This window comes from Orussus abietinus, unplaced genomic scaffold, assembly GCF_000612105.2.
Source record: "Orussus abietinus isolate OABI.00-Male unplaced genomic scaffold, Oabi_2.0 scaffold400, whole genome shotgun sequence".
NCBI classification, from domain to species: domain Eukaryota; kingdom Metazoa; phylum Arthropoda; class Insecta; order Hymenoptera; family Orussidae; genus Orussus; species Orussus abietinus.
In genome coordinates, this window is record NW_019394546.1 from 21,141 (window position 1) to 44,120 (window position 22,980).

At 42.0% G+C, this 22,980-nt stretch overlaps 1 protein-coding gene across 8 annotated transcripts; it reads right to left on the reverse strand.

Moving 5' to 3' along the window:
• Positions 1–1,945: 1,945 nt before the first annotated feature.
• Positions 1,946–21,699, reverse strand: LOC105702830 (transcription factor SPT20 homolog). 8 transcript variants are annotated; one of them, XM_012430704.2, is made up of 11 exons: positions 21,440–21,699; positions 16,721–17,110; positions 16,091–16,558; positions 15,493–15,889; positions 15,109–15,293; positions 14,482–14,571; positions 13,107–13,460; positions 12,242–12,476; positions 10,613–11,099; positions 5,432–5,726; positions 1,946–3,884 (listed from the first exon to the last, which is right to left on the reverse strand). In XM_012430704.2, exons 2-11 carry the CDS (start codon positions 16,754–16,756, stop codon positions 3,720–3,722), a joined length of 2,712 nt encoding a protein of 903 aa, XP_012286127.1. In that variant the 5' UTR covers positions 16,757–17,110; positions 21,440–21,699; the 3' UTR covers positions 1,946–3,719. The 8 variants fall into 8 exon arrangements, with proteins under 8 accessions (XP_012286127.1, XP_012286129.1, XP_012286131.1 ...); XM_012430706.2 differs by lacking the exon at positions 21,440–21,699 and adding an exon at positions 18,867–19,070; XM_012430708.2 differs by lacking the exon at positions 21,440–21,699 and adding an exon at positions 18,736–19,070 and having other exon boundaries at positions 5,432–5,597.
• Between the last annotated feature and the right edge of the window lie 1,281 nt (positions 21,700–22,980).

Below are 22,980 nucleotides of genomic sequence, written 5' to 3' on the forward strand. Positions count from 1 at the left end.
GCATTTGCGGGTACACTATCAATAAATTTGCAGCAAATTTCTTTCCGTAAGTCACTCTAGGAAGTGTTTGCAGCATGACTTGCTAAAGTAACTTGCTTTGGCGTTTATACCGTAGTCCCGAGCTTGTTGCAATTTTACACGAGCGGGAGATATTCGGTATTGAAGATGTCGAACAACGAAACGGTAGCTGCTGCAGTCGCTGCAGGGAGAAATAAACATATGTTTACGGCATTCATTTGATAAAATAAATAAAATTCTAAAATCTCGTAGTAACTAAGACTTTTTTCAGAATGACAGGACGATAAGATGCACTTTAACTCTTTCACGTTCAGTGACACTAACGTGAAACTGGAACCGTGCGTGTTAGTGGTGTTACCGGACGTGAAAGTGTTAATATGGTCAGAACCGGGGCATATAAAGATTTGAATTGTCCCGTCATTTCCATTATATTGAATTTGACTTCGGCCACTTTAGTATTTTAACGTAGTTAACGGTAGTATATGTGTACAATACTAATGGAAGGGGGTGTCATCCCCTTATTCTGAAACACATACGAATCTGTTCGCGACTTGCAGCAAGAGTGCCGGGACTGAATCGAAATCGACTCGCGCAACTGCTACTTCTGCAAGCACGAACAGATACACGAGCTTGCGAGCTTGCGGGAGAGGGGAAATTCTTGCGCAAGTTCACTTCTAAAACCGTGCACGCTATGGCAAGAACCGTTCGAGAACAGCTCTCGCACGTGAATACGAGCCATAACGTAGGATAGTTGGGTGGTGTGTGGATACGTACACGCGTACGTTGTTGCTTCCAAATGCCGAACGCAGAGCGTTAAATACGTGTATGGTCCTCACGTACGAAAGAAATGCAACGACTCATGTCAGCGACCATTGTGCTTCCCCCGACTAGCCGCGGTAGCAAGCTACGGCTCCGAGTAAAGCATCGAAGCGGCAAGAAACCCTCCTCTTCTTGGGCAGCCGTGACTGCTCCGAATCATAGATAATAACGTATCGTTTTCAGTCCTACTTAGTTGTCTTCGAATTTCTAATTAATATTAAGCGTTCCTTCCGTAAACGAAGAAATTGAGGCTACGTACTTCTCGGAACGCGATCGGGTATACGCTTGCCGGTGCAACAGGGATGCACAGGGAAGTAATTTGCTTACGTGTGCGTGTCGACCTATCCTTTTTTTGATTACCAGAGTAAACGGAACTGAGGTTGGCAAGACTGTTCCCGGGTGGGATTGGCTCTCACGGGTCGCTGCATGTGTTCCATACGTGGGCACACGATCCGCGTTCGGCACTTCAGAGCAGTAATGTATGCGTGTACGTACATACCACTATTGTTGAACGAGGGTAAGCCGCCATCGGGCACTGCCATGTGGCGCGAGACCGCGATCGCTCGTATCTGCCCTCCCAACTCATTATTGCTAGAATACGAGATATCATTTTCTGAAAATCGGCCTGTCAAGGCCAGGGACAGCCTTACTATTCCGGGCCAATAATTACAGGATAGACACAATATCAAACACATTTACACATCTCTTACACATTTCAAATATCTGCTGATTACTTTGGCTCCAATAACTTGACGAAAAAATAAGTAGCCTGGAAAAATATAGGAGGGGAACTTTTCAATGCTCCAGTTGTCATTTTTCACGTCTTAAGCTTCGGGCACTAATCCCAGATGGCAGACTAGGCGCTACGACATGGCTACCAATCAATGTGATATAAATGAAAATGAAAAAGAAATATAAATCCATACATGAATGAAAAGACGTTCTTAACACGTTCGCTACCAACGCCGCAAATATGTTCCGTGTATCATGGGCTGGAAAATTTCATGCGCTGTGGTACAAGATTTTCTTCTCAAGCGCTGGTAGCGAACGCGTTAATTGAGCTCTGTCTTGATATCATTTAGAAATTTAAAAAATAATGCATTTATAATTACAAGTTTAACTTTAGTTTGTCAAAGCTCAAATCGATACAAGACGATGTTGCCGGCGCTACGTAATCCATAGTTGTTACTATTGCGTAGAACGATATCAATCTCTGGGATCTGGATTTCTCTGGTAGCTCAAAATCCTGCTCGGAAGTTGGATGACAATGAGAAAACGAAACAAAGAAAGAGGACAGAGCGCAATTAAGTACGCAAGCAAATATCCAGGGACAAATCCCAAATCGATACTTAACAACATTGCCAATGCGATCCGTAGTTGTCACTTTGGCGTAAAGCGATAATCGCTAGTATTTCATTTTCTCAAACCCTTTTCTCATTTCCCGTTCGAGCAAGTCCGTGAGTCGTTTAATAAAGAGAATAGGGTCAGACGTTCGAGTCTTCGGTTCGATAAACTTTGATGAGGTTGTAATGCCCAGTGCAGACTGGCAGATATTTATTCAAATAATATGGACCTTCTGTAATAGGTTTCCGAGTAATTAGTTTTAAAAACGTAGCGTACCCTGTATAAAATTATTAAATATTTCTTCTACCGTGAATGACATTACCTAATTTGTAAGACGTTAAGTTTCGAGAAAAAGTCGATCGCCTTTTGGATAATGCATGTTTTTTCGTCTCAATATATTTTTTTTGTATCTTGTATGTTTTATGATATATCAATAATAAACTCAAAATAAATCGGGATAATGAAAAATTAGTCGTATACGACAGGAAAATTAAATTGTAAATGATTTAAACCATGAATTATCTGTGTTGAGAACTGCAATTTCATCAAATTTCACTTGATCCAGACTTAAACGCTTGTTTCTACTTTTCTAAATTGTCGGACACACATCGAGCATGACACGTACCAAATGTGTTTAGATCACGCGCCCATTGCATGGTAAGAAGCGATAAAACGCATTTTGCCAAAATTGGGCAAAAACAATTGGTCTCGCTATCTGTATTAATCGTCTCTATTAAGCTTCGGATACTTTACGCAAGTGGCGCAAAGATCATTCACTACTTTCTGGCTACAGTTATTAGGGCCTTATGAAGGAACATGACTGCTACGATCATGAACTCTTAATATTTCTTCCTACTTAAAATGGGGTTCACTTTTCAGCAGTCCAAAACAGCAGTCCAAAACGGAAAGGTATTTCTCTCTCATTCGTACACCCTCTCACCCACTCACTTACTCTCTCCTCAAACTTAACATTTCTTATATCACATTTCTTAACCAATTGTAACTTATTCCTGCAGTTAACAGCTTGACCATCTCATGTTTGTTATTATCTTCTATGTCTCTTTCGGTTCACATGGTGTGGATATTATTTGATACGTTAACAAAAGCGAATCCCTCACCGTCCAGAGATGAAAAAACTAAGAAACATCCCTAAGTGCAAGGTTGATGATTGTTAAAAAGTCTCTTTTAGTGTAAAACTCTTTAGATCGATATACAATATATATATATATATATGTATATGTATATGTATATGTATATGTATATGTATATGTATATGTATATGTATATATGTATATATGTATATATGTACATTTTTACAGGCATCCTAGAAAAATATATATATCATACACCTTACTTTATGACAATGATATCTCTGGAAATAGTTTTTTCAATCTCTCACATATCTCTTGCCCTTGGTGATTCACGCATTAATTGTAACATGTACCTATGGCTCTATCCATTTCATAAGCAAATACCCACTTCTCAGTCCAATCATTTTGGTTGCAATTAAATGTTTAAATGGCAGGTATAATCTTATTTCATTCGTTTGCCACATGATTCACCGTTTGAGTTTCTAATCCCTCTATCTGATCGGCAATTATAAGTTCTGTTTGCTCTACTTCCTTGTGAATAGTAATCATGATCTTTTCTTCGTTAGATGATTGACTGTCAGAAGAGCCTTCTTGTGTAGACGTAGCTGCCTCCTGAAATAAAAGATATGTCCTTATTGTTAAAATATTTTTATACAAACAGAAAACCTTTAATATTACGTTTACGCAGAGAGAATGAAGACATATTCCCTTATTGAACGTTTAATCATTGAACAATTTTTAAGGGTCCAGTAAAGATGAGTCGGCTATTTTAAATTGAAAACGGCAGAGTTGAAGAAATTCGTGTGAAATTCCGGATCGGCACTCGTCGAAATGAATTATATTTACCAGCAGAGACGAGAATTTGAAGAAACAAGATATTCACAAAATGTGTCAGTTTGTTTTTAATCAGAAATCCAAAATGACAGTTATTTTAATCGTTTCGGTTGTGGGGTGTGGTTGTTTTGGTTATGGAGCATTTAATTGTTTCGGTCATTCGGGGTATCCTATAATAGATAATTAATGTTTCAAGAGACAAAAGAGTGTGGAATTTTTAACTAGAAGTTCCTCTTCCACTTTTACCTCAGAACATTTTTCATCGAGTAATTAACAATTAAAGTTGACCAACGAGATGACGAGTGACTGGAGTACGCAGGGTTGTTGCACATTGCGGGACCCCTCGCTCATGCCTTACGTTCTTCCAGAAACATTTCATTTTAACCCTTTGCGGTCGCATTTTCCCAAGATCAAGAGAATTTTGGTGGCTGAGAGTAGACATACGACCGCAAAGGGTTAATATGTCAAATGATTTCATTCATTCATTTGCCAATTCTCATTGGGTACCGACCGTGTTCTGCTCGCATGTGAAGCATTAGATGGCTTGTTGGCAAAACTACATTACTAGCATTGCTATCTACAGGAATCGTTAGATTCAATTAAGCGTCGGATATTTCATGCAAGTGGCATAAAAGCCACTCACGACTTTCTAACTAGCTTTCCTGGACCCTTAGGGTGAAGTGAAACATGTCGAGAAAGTTGATCGACGGCGGCAAAACAGATTTTTCTAAATACCTACATTACCGATGTTCATATTTACATTGACCATGTCGAATTATATTGAGTTTTGTATTGAATGATATACTCCATATGCTGTTTCCGTACAATAACAGTATAGTCACCTGTAATTTCAATGCCAACTAAATTTTTTCTCCTAGATTTCGTGTGACCTTCGTTTTAGCATAGAAACGCATGCGACACTTTCTTTTTCCTTTATCCCGTTCAAATGCGAGTCTTTACGATTACTAGAGTGTTCTAAATTGTTGTACAATTATTCTGACTCTTTAGTTCCTCATATCAGAGCCTTTAATAATTATATAATGATCGAAATATAAAAGTTGAACGCCACTTTTGTCCGGGTCTAGGCTGTCATCGATTTTTTGTCGAAAATCCAAATTTTGAAAGTGTCGGGATAATTCTTAGTGCTCACGAGTCATGTGTCAAAGTTTCGGACAGTTCGGTCCAATACCCTTAAAAAGTGTCCTCAAATCGACAGATTTTAGGGGGGTTTCACTTCACCTTGAGTGTTAAAAGAAAATGATGTGACATATCGGCTGAAAAGAAGTGTGCCGTTTAAGCACATAGTCCGATTCCTGTTATCTTACCGTGCTGCGTATCTTGGTGTGTGTTTTTATGTGCTTGGTCAAGTGATCGGAGCGCATGAATTTCTTGGTGCACTCAGGACACTGAAATCTCTTCTCGCCGGTATGGGTCCTGCGGTGACGTTGCAGCTCGTCCGATCTCGTGAACTTCTTCCCGCAGAATATCCAGCTGCACACAAAGGGACGTTCACCGGTATGCCATCGTAGGTGAGCGCGCAAGTGACTCGTCTTCCCGTACACTTTGTTGCAACCTGCTATATGACACACGTGCTGTCGCTTGCGAGTCATATCTCTGTTCCTGTGATATAAGTACCAATCAGAGACCGAGTTCAGTGCCCGACTTCAAAGGCGACGCTTTAGGTGCTTTCCGTTTACTGGACCTCCCCGCGAGATTAAGCGTTCCCTTCGCAAGATGGCGCAGCAACTCCCTCGAGTGGCGATATCGGAACACCACGGAGACTAAGGGATCTCGGAACCGCGAATTTTACCCCATGAGCTACCGACGTGTTCATTTTTTCTTTTTTTCTCTTTTATATCTTCGATTCGACTCGTTCAATGTAAGATATGTCACAACGCCATATTGTTTTTTTTTCCCGAGAAGTAGCTAGGATTAAAATAAGTTGTCTCGTTCAAACGAGCATGGTTTTTCCAGTCAATCAATGACCCTTGTAGTTTGAGCGCGTGCGTATCAGGCTGACGGCTTCTTACATCAACTTGACGAAAGAGTGGAAAATTACAATAACACGTTTGTTCGGTAAAAAAAAATCATGTCGCCCATATTTTACGGGACTTTGAAATCGAGTTTGCCTACATTAATTTACCGAAACCTTGTCGCTTTTTAACAAAGTTGGGGTAAAGAATTGTCCGATACTTCAGAGCCTACAAATTTAAATGAGGACCCAATAAACACAATGTGGTGGAATACATGTTGAGAAATGGTGACAGTAATCGTATAAAGTGTGTTACAAAAAACGTGTTTTACCCGTTCCAATGTCCATCCTTTCCACGACAAATTCAACGTTGATATAACTTGTATTATGTGTTTGTTAAACTATCGTATTAGACGTTTACCGTGCACGTCGGTTAAACATAAATTACGTAATTTACGTAAATTAATCATGGATGTAAGAATATATACGGACGCAGCCCAAAGTCCCACCTTAGATCAAGGGGGTGGGGTGGGGTGAGGGGGAAGCTTGTGTGTCGGAAAGGGAGGGGCGTGACGGCGACAATGGTCAACTAATTTTTTTGCCTCCTGATTGGTATGTTCCCTTCTTCATATTTCCTACTTGCTCTAACTTAATTCTCTCTGCTACTCCTCTATGTAAAACATAATTTTTACAGTTATATACGCTAGAAATAGCATATTGTACTTCGTTTACTATTTATGTGTTCACAGTTCACAACGTTCTTTACTCGTTACTCCTAAACCGACAACTAAATCTTAGTTAAACGGGATTTTGGCTGACCAATATTGGTTTGCTACCTTCCCCCCTTACCCGAGCACTCTCCCTTCTGACTTGGGCGCCGTCCACATATTCTTACACGTCCATGAAAATAATCGTTCATCGTTTACTATACGTTCAAATATCGTTAGCACATATCACGTTAAAGTACACGCTTCTTTTCAACTAGGGATCAGGCGTACAATCAACGTTTCTTATAAATGTATATATAACGCAGAGAAAAAATCCTGGGTGAATAAGTATTTAATTTGTACACCCCCCCATTTTCCACAAAACGTGAATTCCACTACTTTGTGTTTTTTGGAGAAGGTTCTTCCTGCCAAAAGAGATAATCCATTCGATAAAGATGTTAAATATTCTTCTGGATAATTTTTCCAATCTTACGTTTAAGTATAAAATCTTAGATTCTGAATTTAAAATGTTATTGACACGAAATTGCACCAATCATTTCCATAAATGTATCCGTTCATCTAGCATAGCAGTGATGCAGCAAATGAAGAGGTACCTCAACGATTTAACATACGTCATCTTTTCACTCGTTAAGTTGGAATAAAAACAAATTATTCTTTTCTCAAATTTCATCCAGTTGGGTGTAATGTTCTCCATTGAAAATGATCTGTTCTAGTCCAAATATATTTGTGTATCAATGCTTGTTTCTTATTTACACCGTTCGTTACACCGTTCGTTACACCATTCGGTGCCCTAGTCCGACAAATACGACGAAATTAATTACGTCGGTAAGCTCACTTGGTAAAAATTCACCGAGAACTCTTTTAAGATATCTTACTTACTTCTTAGTTGTACAGCAGGGATGGACAAACTACTCAGTCAGCAAAAAAATGAGTTTGGAATTATCTGGTCTATTATTCTAATATTCGTATAGTTTATCGTTAATCCTGAGGACAAACAACGAGTACATTTGAAGCTTGTACAATGACTAAAAAATCAACGGTGAGCGGTGCAAAACGTTACAAACAGTTAATTAAATGTAATTAATTATTTCTTATGTGGGCTCTTCTAGAACTACATAACGTACTTGTAATTAAATGACGTAAGGGAGGTGTCCCGGAGTCCGCCCATCCCTGGTGCAAAACTAAGAGAGATCGACGTCGGTACAAACGGAAGGAGCCATCTTTCAACTTTCTTACGGCTCATCTGCTTCCTCCTTTCAGACCATGCTCCCTAGCCCTACTTGAGAGAGACAACAAGAGAAACGTTACATACTGGAGGATCTAAACGTATTACATGTACCATCTGACGTACCTCGACCCGTTGAACCTGATCATTTCATCAACTATTTCCACACAACGGTAACGTAAGCGTTTTACGCGTTATAGCGTGCACTTTTATTTTCTTTATCTTACAGCTTTGATCTGCACAGCGCCACGTTATTTCCATTACTATTTACATTAAAAGAAAAACAAAAAAAAACAAAAACTACGTTTCAAGGTCAACCTTGAGCTGAGAACATGTCCACACCACGAGGTAGTATAAGGAGATGGCAACGCCATGTATCGAATCGTCCCCCCTTTGGGGGTCCAAGATCTCCAGATTTTTTCCGATCCAGCGCCTCCGAGATGAAATTTTGCAATTCCAAATTATCATCCGCTAGCAGGTCTGCTAGTTTTTATAGCATTAAAAACATCACATTCTGTATATCGTACGCGGATTATCGTTTTACTTTGCAGACTTAAAAGCATTTTAGGTCATTTATGTCGATAGGAAACGTTTTGGACACGTAGGACTGGAGTTCCCTCATTTTCCGCAAGTAGCGCCCGCATCGTTAGATCAGCGAAAATCCGAGATCCTGGATTCCGATTCTGGGGCCACTTTTTGTGGAAACGACCACAGGTGTTATGTCTTCTTATACTACTTGATGGTCCACGCCAAAAAATATGCTGCGCAAACTTGAGCGGTGGACAGACAATCACGGATAGTTCCGACAAATGTACAAACATTTGCACTAACCTCATACTTAACGTCTACACGTACCAATCGGACAGATGCAGAACAGATGCAGCGCCGCTGCGCAGACCAAAGTCAGGGCTGTGTGGACCCGCTATTACGACTCCCGGGAATATATCGTCATTTGTTTAATTGTACTACAGGGTGGCCGTAATTTCACCTGACTTGACTAACCCACTAGACTTTTTTTTTTCACGGAAATTATGTATTTAAGAGAAGGAAACCGAGAAATCCACTGAAATGGATGAAACGATAAATGAAAGATGACAATTCTGCAATATATGGTTTATTATACTCTTATAATGAGAAAATGTTTGAGTATTAATTCTTCCGGTACGACCGTCGACTGCTATACTTGAATAAGAGTACGACCTCGATTGGAGTCGTGGGACGATGAGCATTTGATGCTAAACTCTTAAGAGTGTCTTCACGCGTAATATTCCTACATTGCTAACCTGACCGGAGAATGAAAAAACCCATACAACCAAGTAGAAAGGATAAAAAAAGAGAATGGAACCACCGAGACAAACCGCTGTACGGTACCCAGACAGAATTTAATATCGGTTAAGATGATATGAAAGACGCTAAGAAATTGAATCGACGTCGATAAAATAAAATTCATGTACACCCTTTTTGGGGGGTAATGCCCTTTTGACTGTAAGTCAAGTGCCTAATTCGACTGTCTATGCCACGGACAATCGAACGCAGCCCTTCCGGCGTCCTCTCCGCTATGCCTTCCGTCGGCTGTGCTTCAATTAGCTATTGCAGGAAATTTATGCACTCTAGGTAAAACGGAACAGACTTATCGACTCCTTTTGCAGCCAGGATAGCGCTACATAAACCGTGACTACCAGTGCTGTTATACCCTGTATATGTATGGACTGTTAGCAGCTCGTATTTTATCATGCATTGACAGCTCGAAAAGCGAGTCCAACATGAACCATAATGCAGGCCCGAGTCGTGGGCCAAAAAGGAGGGAAATTCAAATATAATTATGTCCATCGAGATACTACGAGATTAACGACAATTGGAATAACTTTACCTCTAGCATATTCACTCGAGTTCAGAGTAAGAAGATGTCTAAAAATGTATAATTTTGATTTTGATTTTGATTGAAAATAATTTTATGTAGTAACTGTGGAATCTTATTTCCAAATGTTATACCTAATTCTTCATATATTTTCAAATTCACTTAAAACCTTCTTGTGGATTTGAAAGGTACGTAACCGAGGCGTAGAGTTGAAGGGTTAAGACTATGTTTGCTGTAATTTGTTTATCATTTTCCAGGATTTTCAGGATTCACCCGAAAAATATCCAAGTGGATTATAAAATCAGGCACCGACCCACCCCGTTCACGCGTCAAATTGTTTCTCTCGGAAGCAAATGTGCTACTTTCGCGTCGAGATGCGCCACGATGACGTAACGCCACGTGGGAAACGCGTATGCTCGTATGCGACACCGTCCGGATGTACGACCGTGCGCAGAGATGCATCAGTAAATCGAAAGCACCCACCAACGGCGCGTTTCTATCACGCAGGACCCTCCTCTTTTCTCAAAGTCCGCAATTTCAACGATCAATGTACATTCCAGACCCACCCTTCGCTCTCGGCCGGTCTCGGCCGGTCTCGGCCGGTCTCGATTCTCATCGACGATCGCCAGTGATCATTCCTCTCGTTAAAATCACTCGTCTCGCCTCGCGGCAAATCCCGGCAACGATCTCCGAGAACAACGCAGGAGTCCGGGGCCAACTAACCTGTCTCCGTCCCCGCAGTTCGGGCAGGTGCAGGCGACTCGCCTGCGATGCTGCTTGCTGGAGTCCATCTCGGTCGAGTTGGCCTGGGCGTTGGCCTGGTGCTGCATGGTGGAGGGCGCCGTCGCCGCCGCGGCCGGCATCGGCCCGTTCGACTGCACGGTCTGGAGGATCTGCCACTTGGTCGGGTCGGCCGAGTCCAGGTGGACGGCCGGACCGGCCACGATGGACGCACCCGCCCCGGTGGGCAGCGTCTGGACGGTGGCGGGCTGCAGCGCGCTCGCCGGGATCACTTGGACGTTACCCAGACCCGGGATGTTCTGCACCGGAATCGAGTGCAGGAAACCGTTGGCCGTGCCCATTCCCGGTTGGAACTGCACGATCCCACCTCCGCCCCCGACGTTCACTCCCCGCACCATGCCACCCTGCTGGGTGGCCAGGTTCGGCAAAGCCGAGGCGGGGATCAGGGTGAGCTGCTGGCCCTGAGCTCCTGGGGAACAGAGAGACGGCAGCGCGGTGATAAGCGGCCATCATTTCTGGGAGACGATGACATCGTAAAAGTGCAAATATCATTTTTTCAAATGGAAATGATCGGACTAACCCGTCCAGAAAATGCCTCCACGATAGCTAGGCGCTAGTCAGGACACCAGTACAGGGTCTATATCGGAATGTCACCCTTTGTTCCAGAGGATCCAGCTAGGATAGTCTAGATTGGTCCGATAGAGGATGTCAAGCTTGAGCCTGTACTGGGTATTTTAAATTGGAACTAGTCATACCGTTGCCCAAGCAACAATTTTTCATTCATCCAATTTAAAATCACTTTTTACTTCTTTTTTTACAATTACTATTTGATACTCATTATTGGTGACAATACATCGATCTTTTTGTCGGAAAAAATTCCAAGTCGGTAGATGGACTGAACTCGCGTCCTTCCAGTACTGGTCTGGCACTCTATCCGCAAAACATTTTAGGCATACGAACTTAACTCCTCTTATAAGCTCAATTATTACTTTATGGGTGTGTTATCGTGAAAATTTTAGTTTGCACGTAACACCCAATACGCGTATCTGGCAAAAGTAACTGATTTCAGTGTTTTTATGCGATTAATCGCCACTATATGGATATGACTTTGCAAAATATACTTTTCCAATTGGATGTATTTGACGCAAGTTTTTCTTTTACACCGACGGCGTTTTTGTGGTGATTTCACATCTTTTTGTCGACCCGCCAAGCAGTCTTCGATAAGGAATCACTTAGCATTAACATGTTATTTTATACGGAGATGTTTTTTGAAGTTTTAATTACTGTGTTTGCCCACTTTACAAATTGTTAGGCCAACAGTGATATTGTCAATTTTCATGTATGCAAAATTGATCTCTGAACACTTTTTTTTTTAACAAATTATGAAATATACAATTAAATTTTGTTTTCCATATTATTTCTCGTAAGAAAGGAAATTGATGGGTACGTTTACTGTAAATTGTCGTCTTTCTTCTCTGTTAAATGATTATTTCCTCACTCGACATGTGGTCCCTGGTCCAGATCCGAGTGTGTCAAAGTTTGAGACAGTTTTTTTGTACATACTTGAGAAAGTGTAGAGAAGTTAAGATATTGGTAAAGAAGAAAACATACCGGTAATCGTGATAGGCTGCATAGCGGACTGGGTCGGTTGGGGAGCAATATGAATAACTTGACCGCTAGTCAATTGACTGGCGTCTATGCTGGTCAGTTTAATATCACCTTCCACTGCTTCGGGCGGCCTCGTTAAAGCCGATAACGTTTGTACATCTATTTTTTGGCCATCCTTCGTTGTTAACACACTCGCGCTCCCTCCTACCGATCTACTCAGAGATCCGATTCCGACAACCTGTTGAACATAATCATCGGATTAATGATTTGTTAAGAAATTCTTAAAACTACTTTTACGTAGTTGCTTTCATATTTCATTTATAACATTTCTTAACTCTATAAAACCCTACGTTTTTGGATTCGTTCTATTCATTACTAGACTCTCACAATTAACCCTTTCGATATGTCTGTGCCTTCCACCAGGTTGATTTAGCTGTGCGAATACTCAAATCGCGAATACTGCGCTACAAGTACGAATCGATTACGATTAAAGCCGCGTACACATCGCGCGTACACACTGCGTTTGATTTCGTTTATAAATTAACATTTAAACGACCGCTCACGTGATTTCTCATGTTTCAATGCTGAGACGTAAAAGACTGGCAACGAGATTTCTCGTTTTTATCTCTTGTCACCGATCTTAGAGTAAGTATACGGGAAATAATATGCGATCATTTAAGTGTTAATTAGTTGATCTAATTTGTGAATTGTTAGACGTATCACAATTTCATCGGCAAATATCTTTTATCTTATAAAAAAATCCTTCGGATATTTCTGGTGAATTTCTCGTCCCACGATTTTAAATGACCGAATACTTTGTACAGGTCCTTCGATATCTCGATTTTGAGCATACTACTCTCGGTTTTACCTGAACGTTGCTCGGAGCTGAAACTGTTGTACTCCAAGTTGACACGGTTGGTGCCGGAGTGGAGGACGAGGGCTGTTGACTCTGTTGAACTTGTGGAACTTGTTGCTGCTGTTGTTGCATCACTTGTTGCACAGCCTGCTGCTGCTGCTGCTGTTGCTGCTGTTGCTGTTGCTGTTGCTGCTGCTGCTGCTGCTGCTGCTGCTGCTGCTGCTGCTGCTGCTGCTGCTGCGTTTGAGTCTGCACCACTTGCTGTTGTTGCTGCTGCACCGATTGCAGGACCTGCTGCTGCGGCTGCTGTTGAGCAACTTGTTGCACTACTTGCTGGTGCGCCTGTTGTTGCGCCACTTGTTGACCCTGCAATTAGGTCGTGTCTCGAGAATTTCGACGATTTAAGGCGGTATGAAAAGCGCTGAAAAATTTCATCAACGTGGATAAATTAACATTCATCTATACCCTTTTTGGTGATAAAGCCATTTGGAATTCTCAAGTGGCACATAAACTGGCGGCGCGCCACGTTACCAACATTTGTATTTATGTTGACGCTTGTTACACTCTACGTTGAAAATTATAGGAGACCAGGTGTTTCATATGTCATTTTAGTAGAATAATTATACAGAAATTGAAGTGAAATTTAAAATCCCGTGGATTCGTGATCTTTGATACTCTAATGGAACAATGGCGCTATCCGTGACGTTACCTGCAATTCAATTTGTCCTCCAAAAACACGTGCTATCCATGGGACAAGCCAGCATTCTCTTACAATCGTTTGTGGAAGTAATTCCCATTTTTTCCCTTCTGATCTGTAATATTCTATTTTTCTTGTATTCTAAATTATTCGAGCAAGGTCCTAGAACTCTTCATTTTCGAGTTTAAGCCTTCAAAAATCGTAAAATATAAAATACGTACACGGACGATATCATGTTGGTTTTAGTCCATGACGAATAAATTTTGTTTATAAAAAATGAAATTTCATGAATTTCAAGACTTATCTTAGGGCGTCCATATTTACGTGGTAAAATTTGAAATGAATCGGTACACCCAATTCGGAGAATATTATTCATAAACGATGTGACCTCTCAGAGATAAATAGGCTAACCATTTCATGTCACCTTAAAGAGTGATGATCTAGTTGGAATTTATATGCAGTGAAATGTTCTTAATTACAAAACTACTAATTAAAACAATTTCAAGGACCATTATAATTTTGACATAAATAGGGGGGAATCTTAGTCTGAGCCGAACCGAGCTGAGCTAAATTAATTGTGAATAAAGGTTAAAGATTATTATGAGAAACCTAAATATGGAAATGTACATATTGAAGTATGCTAGAAGTATGATAAACATCTACTTAATAAACATATTGCTCATTGTTTACCTGTAAACCCTGAAGTTGTGGAAGATTGGCAATTTGTACCTGTTGAATCTGACCGTTGGGGGTGATGATCTGCGCCATTTGTGGTATTTGCTGAAATAAAGATATTAAAGTATATAATCAATATATTACCACTTTTTTCTTTCACCTTCAGCGAAACAATATTGGATCGATATAACTTCAGATTAAGCGGTTACCCGCACTTATAATGAGTGAAAAAATAAATTTTGCAAAATTACATTCTCTTTGAGTATATTATCTTGAAAATGACTTCTTGGGCGCCCCATTCACAATGTGATCAACCAATGAAGATACAGAAGTATAATCCATGCGATTGTGTAAACTATATAAACGATGTAACAAACGAAGATCTGCAGGAATTCACACATGAACGTAAGTTCTTGCCGACAAGAAGTTTTAGCAGCAATTAGGCCTATATATGAAGATTTGAGCGGTAACGTTTTATTGGAAAAATGTGCGAACGTTTTTGTCAAAATCTATGGATGCGTACATTATTAAATACAGAAGAGGTTAAACAAAAGAATACACATACTTTTGAATTGAAAATGTTGAAAATATCAGCATTTTTCCTACTCACAAGTGCGAGTAACCCCTTCACAAACAACGTACCTGCGTAATCTGAGGTATCATTTGAGTAGTAGACATGTTGAAGACACCGGAGAGTGCTTGGACAGGAAAATGCACCGTCTGGTACACCGTCTGTCCATTTCCAGCAGTTACTGGAACTTGTACAGGGACAGTTTGCTGTACGTGTTGCACCGGGAACTGAAGTGGTCGAACTTGAACACTCTGCCCTGAAACGTCCTTTCAATTAAAACCCACGTAACATTTTACCAAAGGTACTTAACGATTATTATAATAAAAGTAAGGTATAATTTCATACCGTTCATACGATAATGATTCCATATAATTATATAATGAACCATGTGTCCACATTATAATGCAGATAATTTTGCAAAACAATATCTCTTTAATTAAGGTGCATTAACATACCTGATGGAAGCTGAACGGTCTGTCCTCCAAGATTCTGAATAATCGACGTTGGGAAGACACTCGGTGCACGAATCAGACTAACGGGCTGTGGGGTGAGAACGGTCTGACCATTAGGCAGTTGCACTTGCTGGCTTGCGAGTTGCACTTGTTGACCGCCCGCAGTAGCAAATTGCATTGTCGGTTGACCCTGGTGATGGCCACTGGACATCGCCGAAGAAGGTATAAAAAGGGCCTCCTGGCCGTCGATGTTCACCGTTTGCATCTGCGGAATTATGCTGTAGCCCACGTGTTGTTGCTGTGGCTGCTGCTGGTGCTGAGTCTGTTGCTGCTGCGATTGTTGCTGTTGATGTTGCTGAAGCGCTGCTTGCGCTTGGCTTGCACCAACCAGCTGTGCACTCTGGGCGACAAAAAACAATGTTCAACGATACTTATTAAGTATCACATCGTATGATAAAAATGTTTCTTGAATACTGAAAAGCCATAAAGACATAAAGTAAATGTACACAACACGAGCACAGTTGAAATTTGTCCCTTATTTCGTACCGTATGAAAACTGTTACTCGATTGAAAACGCTTTGCAAATTTGTTAAAAACTCACTTGTAAAAATTGTTGGGGCAAAGCTTGCACCGAAATAGTCTGTGCTCTCTGTTGGTCATGTTGTTGTTGGGTTTGTAAAGGCACAAAATTTTGCAACTGTTGCAAAGTAATGACTTGTGGCTGCTGTTGTTGAGCTTGCTGCTGCTGCTGCTGCTGCTGCTGCTGCTGCTGCTGTTGCTGATGTTGCTGCTGCTGCTGCTGCTGCTGCTGAATATGCTGCTGCTGCTGCTGCTGCTGCTGCTGTTGCTGATGTTGCTGCTGCTGCTGCTGCTGCTGCTGAATATCTTGCTGCTGCTGCTGCTGCTGTTGGACCACCTGATGCTGCTGTTGTAATTGCTGTACGACATTAGCATTTAAGAAACGCATTTGAGACTGGTTTGCCTGCTGTTGCTGATCTAGTTGTTGGTCTGCTGTTTCTTGTTGCGGTTGTTGGGGTTGCAACAGATCCTGCTGCTCGTCAATCTCTTCCTATGCATTAATTATAACACTTTTATTTTGTTAATAGTTAATTAAGGTAAAGATATTTAAAAATGTATGACATATTTCTCAGACAAACATGACTGTTATATTACTAGAACATAAACTATGTTATATTTTTGCATCTAAAAGTAAGTATAAATGTAAAGTTACCTTCATCTCGTTTCTGCCGTCTACGCTTCGTTTCATTATGCATAAATCGATAGAGTGTACTTTAATGTACTACTGTTAATAAACAATTAACATACTTCGTTCATTTTGCCAAATACTGCGGCCTTGTATTAATGTGATTTAATTTTATTTGATCAAATATTTGTTGTTAAGTGCATTTCTTAAAGGAAGCTGTGCCTATATCGGTACGATAAACATTCAATAAGTTTCTACGGGAAAAAATCTCCGTAGTTCGGTTCTTTGGACTTTTCTCCACTTTCGTTGCCAAGTAACATAGTAACTAAGTCCCAGTGGTCCATCAGAGGTCAAATTTCACTACTGCATCTCGGTTTTGAGATTCTCATCTTGGAAACATAGCCACATATTGAAACCCTGAAAAATAAAAGCAGATAAAAAGTTAATCCGATATAAGTAAATTGAAAAGGAAAAGCAATACTTGGTAATTCATAAAATCAAATTACACTTTGTAGTTTGTGACAAAATAGTCTGGACAACACCTCATATATTTCTTTTACTTATATTTATAATTTGACTCAAAGCATTCTAGCATCGTTTTTCCAATAAAAATAGTCTCTTGTTTTACTTATTATCTCATATTTGATTCATATCAGTTACTACTGAGAAAAGTTGTACAAAAATTTGTAAAAGATACACGACGATTAATTATTTCTTATTGGAATCAGTTTTCTCTACGCTGTAATGAATATATAACAAATGGATACTTAGCGTATAAAAAAAAAATTAATTGCATGCCTCTTAACGAAACATATATACCTAGTGCTATATATGCTACATAATGCTATATATATAATAACCACATTCTATAGCAGAAAATAAAAATAATATGTAGGTTTATAATTCTTATTAATCGGTTTTTACAGTTTACGAATAACAGGATTTTATTAAATAATTTGAATTATTTTTCTGTCACATACCGTGGAACTTTAACGGGTGTATTGAATTCAGTGCCAAAAGGGGCCAAAGTTTCCGTCAGAAACATTTCTATTCTATATGATTAATAAGGGCAGTTTGCAAATACTGCATCGAATGACTTTATAGTAAACCTTGCGAGATGCTTCTCTTAAAATGAAGTATTGTCCGCTAAATATAACCAATAGCTACACTTTTAGTTCGCAGGTACGCATTAAAATCCCTCCGTTTCTTTCAATGTATTTTCAGTCACCGTTAACTCTATGTGTTCCCATAAAATTAAGAGAAAGCAGAAACCAAAACCTCTTCTTTCCTTTTCTGGATACCATTAACATAGTTAATCCCAACAATTAAAAGCTCCAAAAAATCGAACGATCACAAATTTTTTTATTTTAGGTTAATTATTATTGAATCATCGACATTGTTTTCGGCCGAATATTTGAAACAGAGAAACTCATAGAATTTACATATTGTTTTTTCAAGTTAAGTTTCAAGTTAATCAGGTTAACACCAACGTTTTCACTGAAAAAAAAACCCTTAACCTAGCTTTATTTTTGCTTTTAGGTTAACATCGACCAAAACTAGCGACGTTCTCGCTGGGGAGAACTCGAAGACAAATCGAGGCTCCGAAAACCGTGCAGTTCCATCTGTCCTTCACCGTACAATCGAGAATATCAGTCACGACCCACGCGAGCGAGCGAGTTGGCTCGACTGCCGGGCACACGGTCGCGAGAGAGACGGCGAGAGAGACGGCGAGAGGGCGGAGCGAATCTGGCCCTGGCACGGTCGCTCTCCTGCTTCTGCTTCGACCTGGGAATTCCCACCTCGGAGGCAAAGAAATCCGAGTCCGTGGAAATTCGCCGCCTACCCCCGTCCCCCCCATTGCCCCCCGGAAAAAAGACTCGCGAGCATAGGTTATGTTCTACGGCGGAAGTTGGGTCGAGAGGAATCAACAAGACTGCGCGCGCGAGGAGAGCCCACGGAAGGGCGGATGTCTCGCGTCCCAGAAACCGCCCAGTTTCCCACATTTCCCTCACTTTCCGAAGATGCCTCGCCGTTCTTCTCACCTTTCCTCTTGCCGCCTTCTTCCACTAAGCCGAGCCGTTATTACGCGTTCCCGTACTTATTTGCGCACTCGTCGGCACGCGAGAGCCATCGGTCTCGGGACGCGAAAAGTAGCACTGCCGCTCCGCCCTACCTTTCCCGAGAGGTTATGTTTCTCGGCTGGCGCCCGTCAAAGACGAGGGACCGACGAGACGAAGCCGGGGCGCGAACAGGCGCGAATGGGTGGGAAACGGGCACGGCTTGTTCGATATCGGCACGTGCAACACGACCACTCTGAAGACAAAGAAGGCCTTAGGGTCCTCCTCGGGGTCCCGTTTCAGGACCGCCTCTCTACGCCCCTGCGCTCCACCCGTCGCGAGAGAGCGGCGCAACGAAAGGCGACGAGGCCAGAGGGGCCGAGCGCTTGCCTGGGGGAGAGCGGCGTTGCCGGATCGCGTGCCGGACGCTTCCCCTGACGCGCCGTTCTTCCTGCGTCGCTCTGGCGCCTCTTGCCGCCTCTTGCCGCCTCTTGCCGCCTCTTGCCGCCTCTTGCCGCCTCTTGCCGCCTCTTGCCGCCTCTTGCCGCCTCTTGCCGCCTCTTGCCGCCTCTTGCCGCCTCTTGCCGCCTCTTGCCGCCTCTTGCCGCCTCTTGCCGCCTCTTGCCGCCTCTCGCTACCGATCCGCGAGACCAGTGCCGGCCTGAATTTTACATTTTCATTCGCCGATCTCTCAAGTGCAAGGATCGTAGGCGCGTATCTTGAAGAAATTAAGGGGGGTGGTGAGATTCCAGGCTATTATAACCGGGTATTATGTTTCTTATGAATGACTGAAAATCAGACAAGTCTTTTTATGTTAAATTCAATTTCTTTTACGAGTTTCAAATGTTACGTGTGCGCGCTAATTTTCACTTCCACTTTATACTTTGGAGGACGAAGCGAGGAACTTTGGACCCCCAAAATCTTTTTTTTTTTCTGATAAGTTCGAAATTAATTTGCTCCTAATATTAGAAAATGAACATTAAATCTATATGAAATACCCGTTAAAATTTCAAAAGAAGAAATTAAAGATTATTGGTATTCGGCATGAGAAAGTGCTCGAATCATTAGCGTTCAATTTTAAATTATTAGTTAACAAAATTCTAGATTTAGATAAAAATCTGGTATTCCATCGCTGCATGCCTTGAAACGAATTTTAATATCTTATTAGCTTTAGGAAGGTAATGGAGAATTAAACAGACATTTTTTAACCAGATATCGCTCGTTTAAATGGAATTTTACTTATCAATTTGTTCTTGATCGTCTGTTTCCAACAGAGGTTTTAAACATTTAAACAATTCTTTAAATTAATGTTCGGATAGGGTAAATATTGAACTTCCAGGAACGGAGTTTAGAACTTTAGGGCTAATGGTAGGTAGAAAATGTATGTTATTAATTAGTAACTAGCACAACAATTACTGTTATTTTTTACAATAACCCAAGTCTTTCTTCGAATTAGCTTTATGCCGAAGTGCATCTTACACATTATTGAAAACAAGAACAGGATAGCATATTTACATGCGTTGAGACCCGGACCCGACATTACAACGCGAAATCTCTCACTTAATTTGGACAACCAGCACAAAATTAAAACGTTGAGAACTTGATAACAAAGGATTGCCTAGCTATCACTTGCGCTGAAAGTGAAACTTTTTTTTCACTTTAAATGTCAATAATTAACAGAAAATAACGCGCTAACCACCAATGAAAACATTTACGCAAATTATCTCAATATTAACACACAATATTGAATATAAATACTAATTTACTGCAAAAATAAAATGTACACAAATTGTGTAAATACTAAAAAACAAACATAAATGGTAATGAAATGTAGAAAGAAAAAGAAAAGTATTCTAAAACGGGCCCATTTCCATCATGCGAATGTGGCAGTGGCAACGCTACAACCGATCGGATCAGTTCCGACAGAAACAACCGTATTACTTCTTGTGAACGTATCTATCTTGCACCCAAATTTGACCCGATTTGATTCAACTGATCTAGGGTAGGGTGGTAGTAGGGCATAAAAAGTAATACGTTTGTTTCCGTTGGAACTGCCCTGGGACGGCCTGGTTCGATCCGATCGACCGAATGTAGCCACAGTTTTACCCGGCTTTCGGCCCATAACTTTCACTTGAGAAAAATAAATAAGGGTTTCGCTTTGCAATACCCTCCTAATTTTTGAACGCGTAAACACGCGCTACCGTGACACGAGAGCTTTCACTTGAAAAATCACGTTTGCGGCTCCCAGAGCGAAACCCAGAGCGTCACAAACGTCTACGGACGATTCAATTTCGGCGCCAAGCGACGATTCGATTGGAGTCGGCGATTCGGCAACACCGTGGAGAGCGGCACTCGACCGCCGCGTTGCCAGGGAACAAAGGGCACGAGGCGACCCAGAGGGGGAGCTCTCTCTCTCTCCTCGGTCGCGTCGGGTCGGTTCCGCGTTCCAGGTGCCGTCGCACCCGCCCATCCTTCCCCCCGCGGCCGAGCTCTTGGGCGTCTGGCGCGCGCAGCGCCCTCTGCCGTGGCCCGACCCGAGCTCGCCTCCACCCACTTGGCCGGAGGACTCCACCTAACGGGTGCAACGCACGAGGTCGTCACGTGCTCTTCCCCGAGGTTCTCACCTCCGGCAGAGCCCGGAGCGCGCCAAGGTGACTCCGAAAGCGCAGCCGACGCGATCGATACCCACCGATTGCATCGCTGATACCGGCGCGTTCCGGCCACCGGACGCCACCTATTGGTCCGGCGTCAGCTGAACCCGCTCGAGGCCACTGTGGCCGGTCGAGCCGCACTGCGCGGCGCGCGCCCGCCTCGTCGGACTCGCGTCCGGAACAGTTCGGAATGTTTCGGAGCGGCGACGGCTGCGCCTAGCCGCGGCTGTCGGAAGCACTCGCGAAGGCGATCGCGAACCTTGCAGCCGACCGACGCGGGACAGACTGGGACGGACTGGGACGGACTGACGCAGACTGACGCAGACTGACGCGCCGTCGAGCGAGCGCCCACCGTCGCGTCGCGAGGGGGCAGGGATGCGGGGCGGTGAGCGAGGCGGCGAGCTCGTTTCTCCTGGCCCGGCTCGCAAGGGGCGAAGGGAAACGGCCGGTCCCCGATTGGTCGACACCCGTTAGCGCGGCCGCTCGGCCAGTGTTCGGGACGCAGGGGCGTACGCAGGGGCTGCTGGACGCCCACCCCGTTTCGGAGGGGCCAGCGCTTCTCCCCCGATGGACTATTTCCGCCTCCTCCCCGCCCGGCCCACTCGTGCCGTTTCGCGAAAAACGACGCGACCCTCGCGGGGCGCGTCTCACGTGGCGGGATCGGCGGTCTCTGCTCCTGCTACTCCACGTCCCACAAGGGATCGAGTAGCCAAATATAGACGAAAATGGTTCTTTTTTGGATTCACGTCCCGTTACGAACATTGACTACACCGTTAAACGATGTAACGCTTTAATCACATTTTCTAGAAATATGTGTTATACATTTGTAGCATGGCCAAATTTTCAATTAAAAAAGAATGATTGATACATTTATGTACTATCTTTATGACATATGATTAAATGTATTTTAATTTTCCGACACAATTTTACAAAATTACCACATGTTATAAAATTATAAATTTATTTAAAAATTTATAATGTACGTATCTTAATTCACTTTTAAAACATCAAATTTACAATTTCATTGCAGAATTGTGTACTAAATGTGTATGAATTTACAAGTATTTTTAAATATAAGCAAATTCTAATACGTAACCTAGGTTATTCCAAATAGATGTATCTGCGATTTCATATCACCTTTCTTAACTGCGGCGTAGCAGCCGTACCGACGTTCTCTCCGCTATGCCTTCCGTTGAGGATCGCGATTGTGCGGCTGTGCTTCAATTAGTTATTGCAAGCAATTTATGCATTGCCGAAAAAAAAAAATAGTACAGGCCTTTTCGACTCCTTTTTCAACAGATAGCGCTGTATAAACCATGACTACGATTTGTTACACCCTGTACAGTCAAAGCATGTAACGTACTTCAGGGTAAAGTAGACCACCATAACCCTTAAAGGCTTGTAAAATGCTGAAATATTAAGTATTTTGAGAAGGAAAAATGAGCAATATATGCGTGAACAATGTTCATTTCAATCACAATCCATAGAAATGAAATACAATTGTAAGTAAAAACGTAATTAAAAAATTGTAGTATGACGCAACTGGGCCTTGTTTCTCGCACGTGTGGTTAATAGAGTC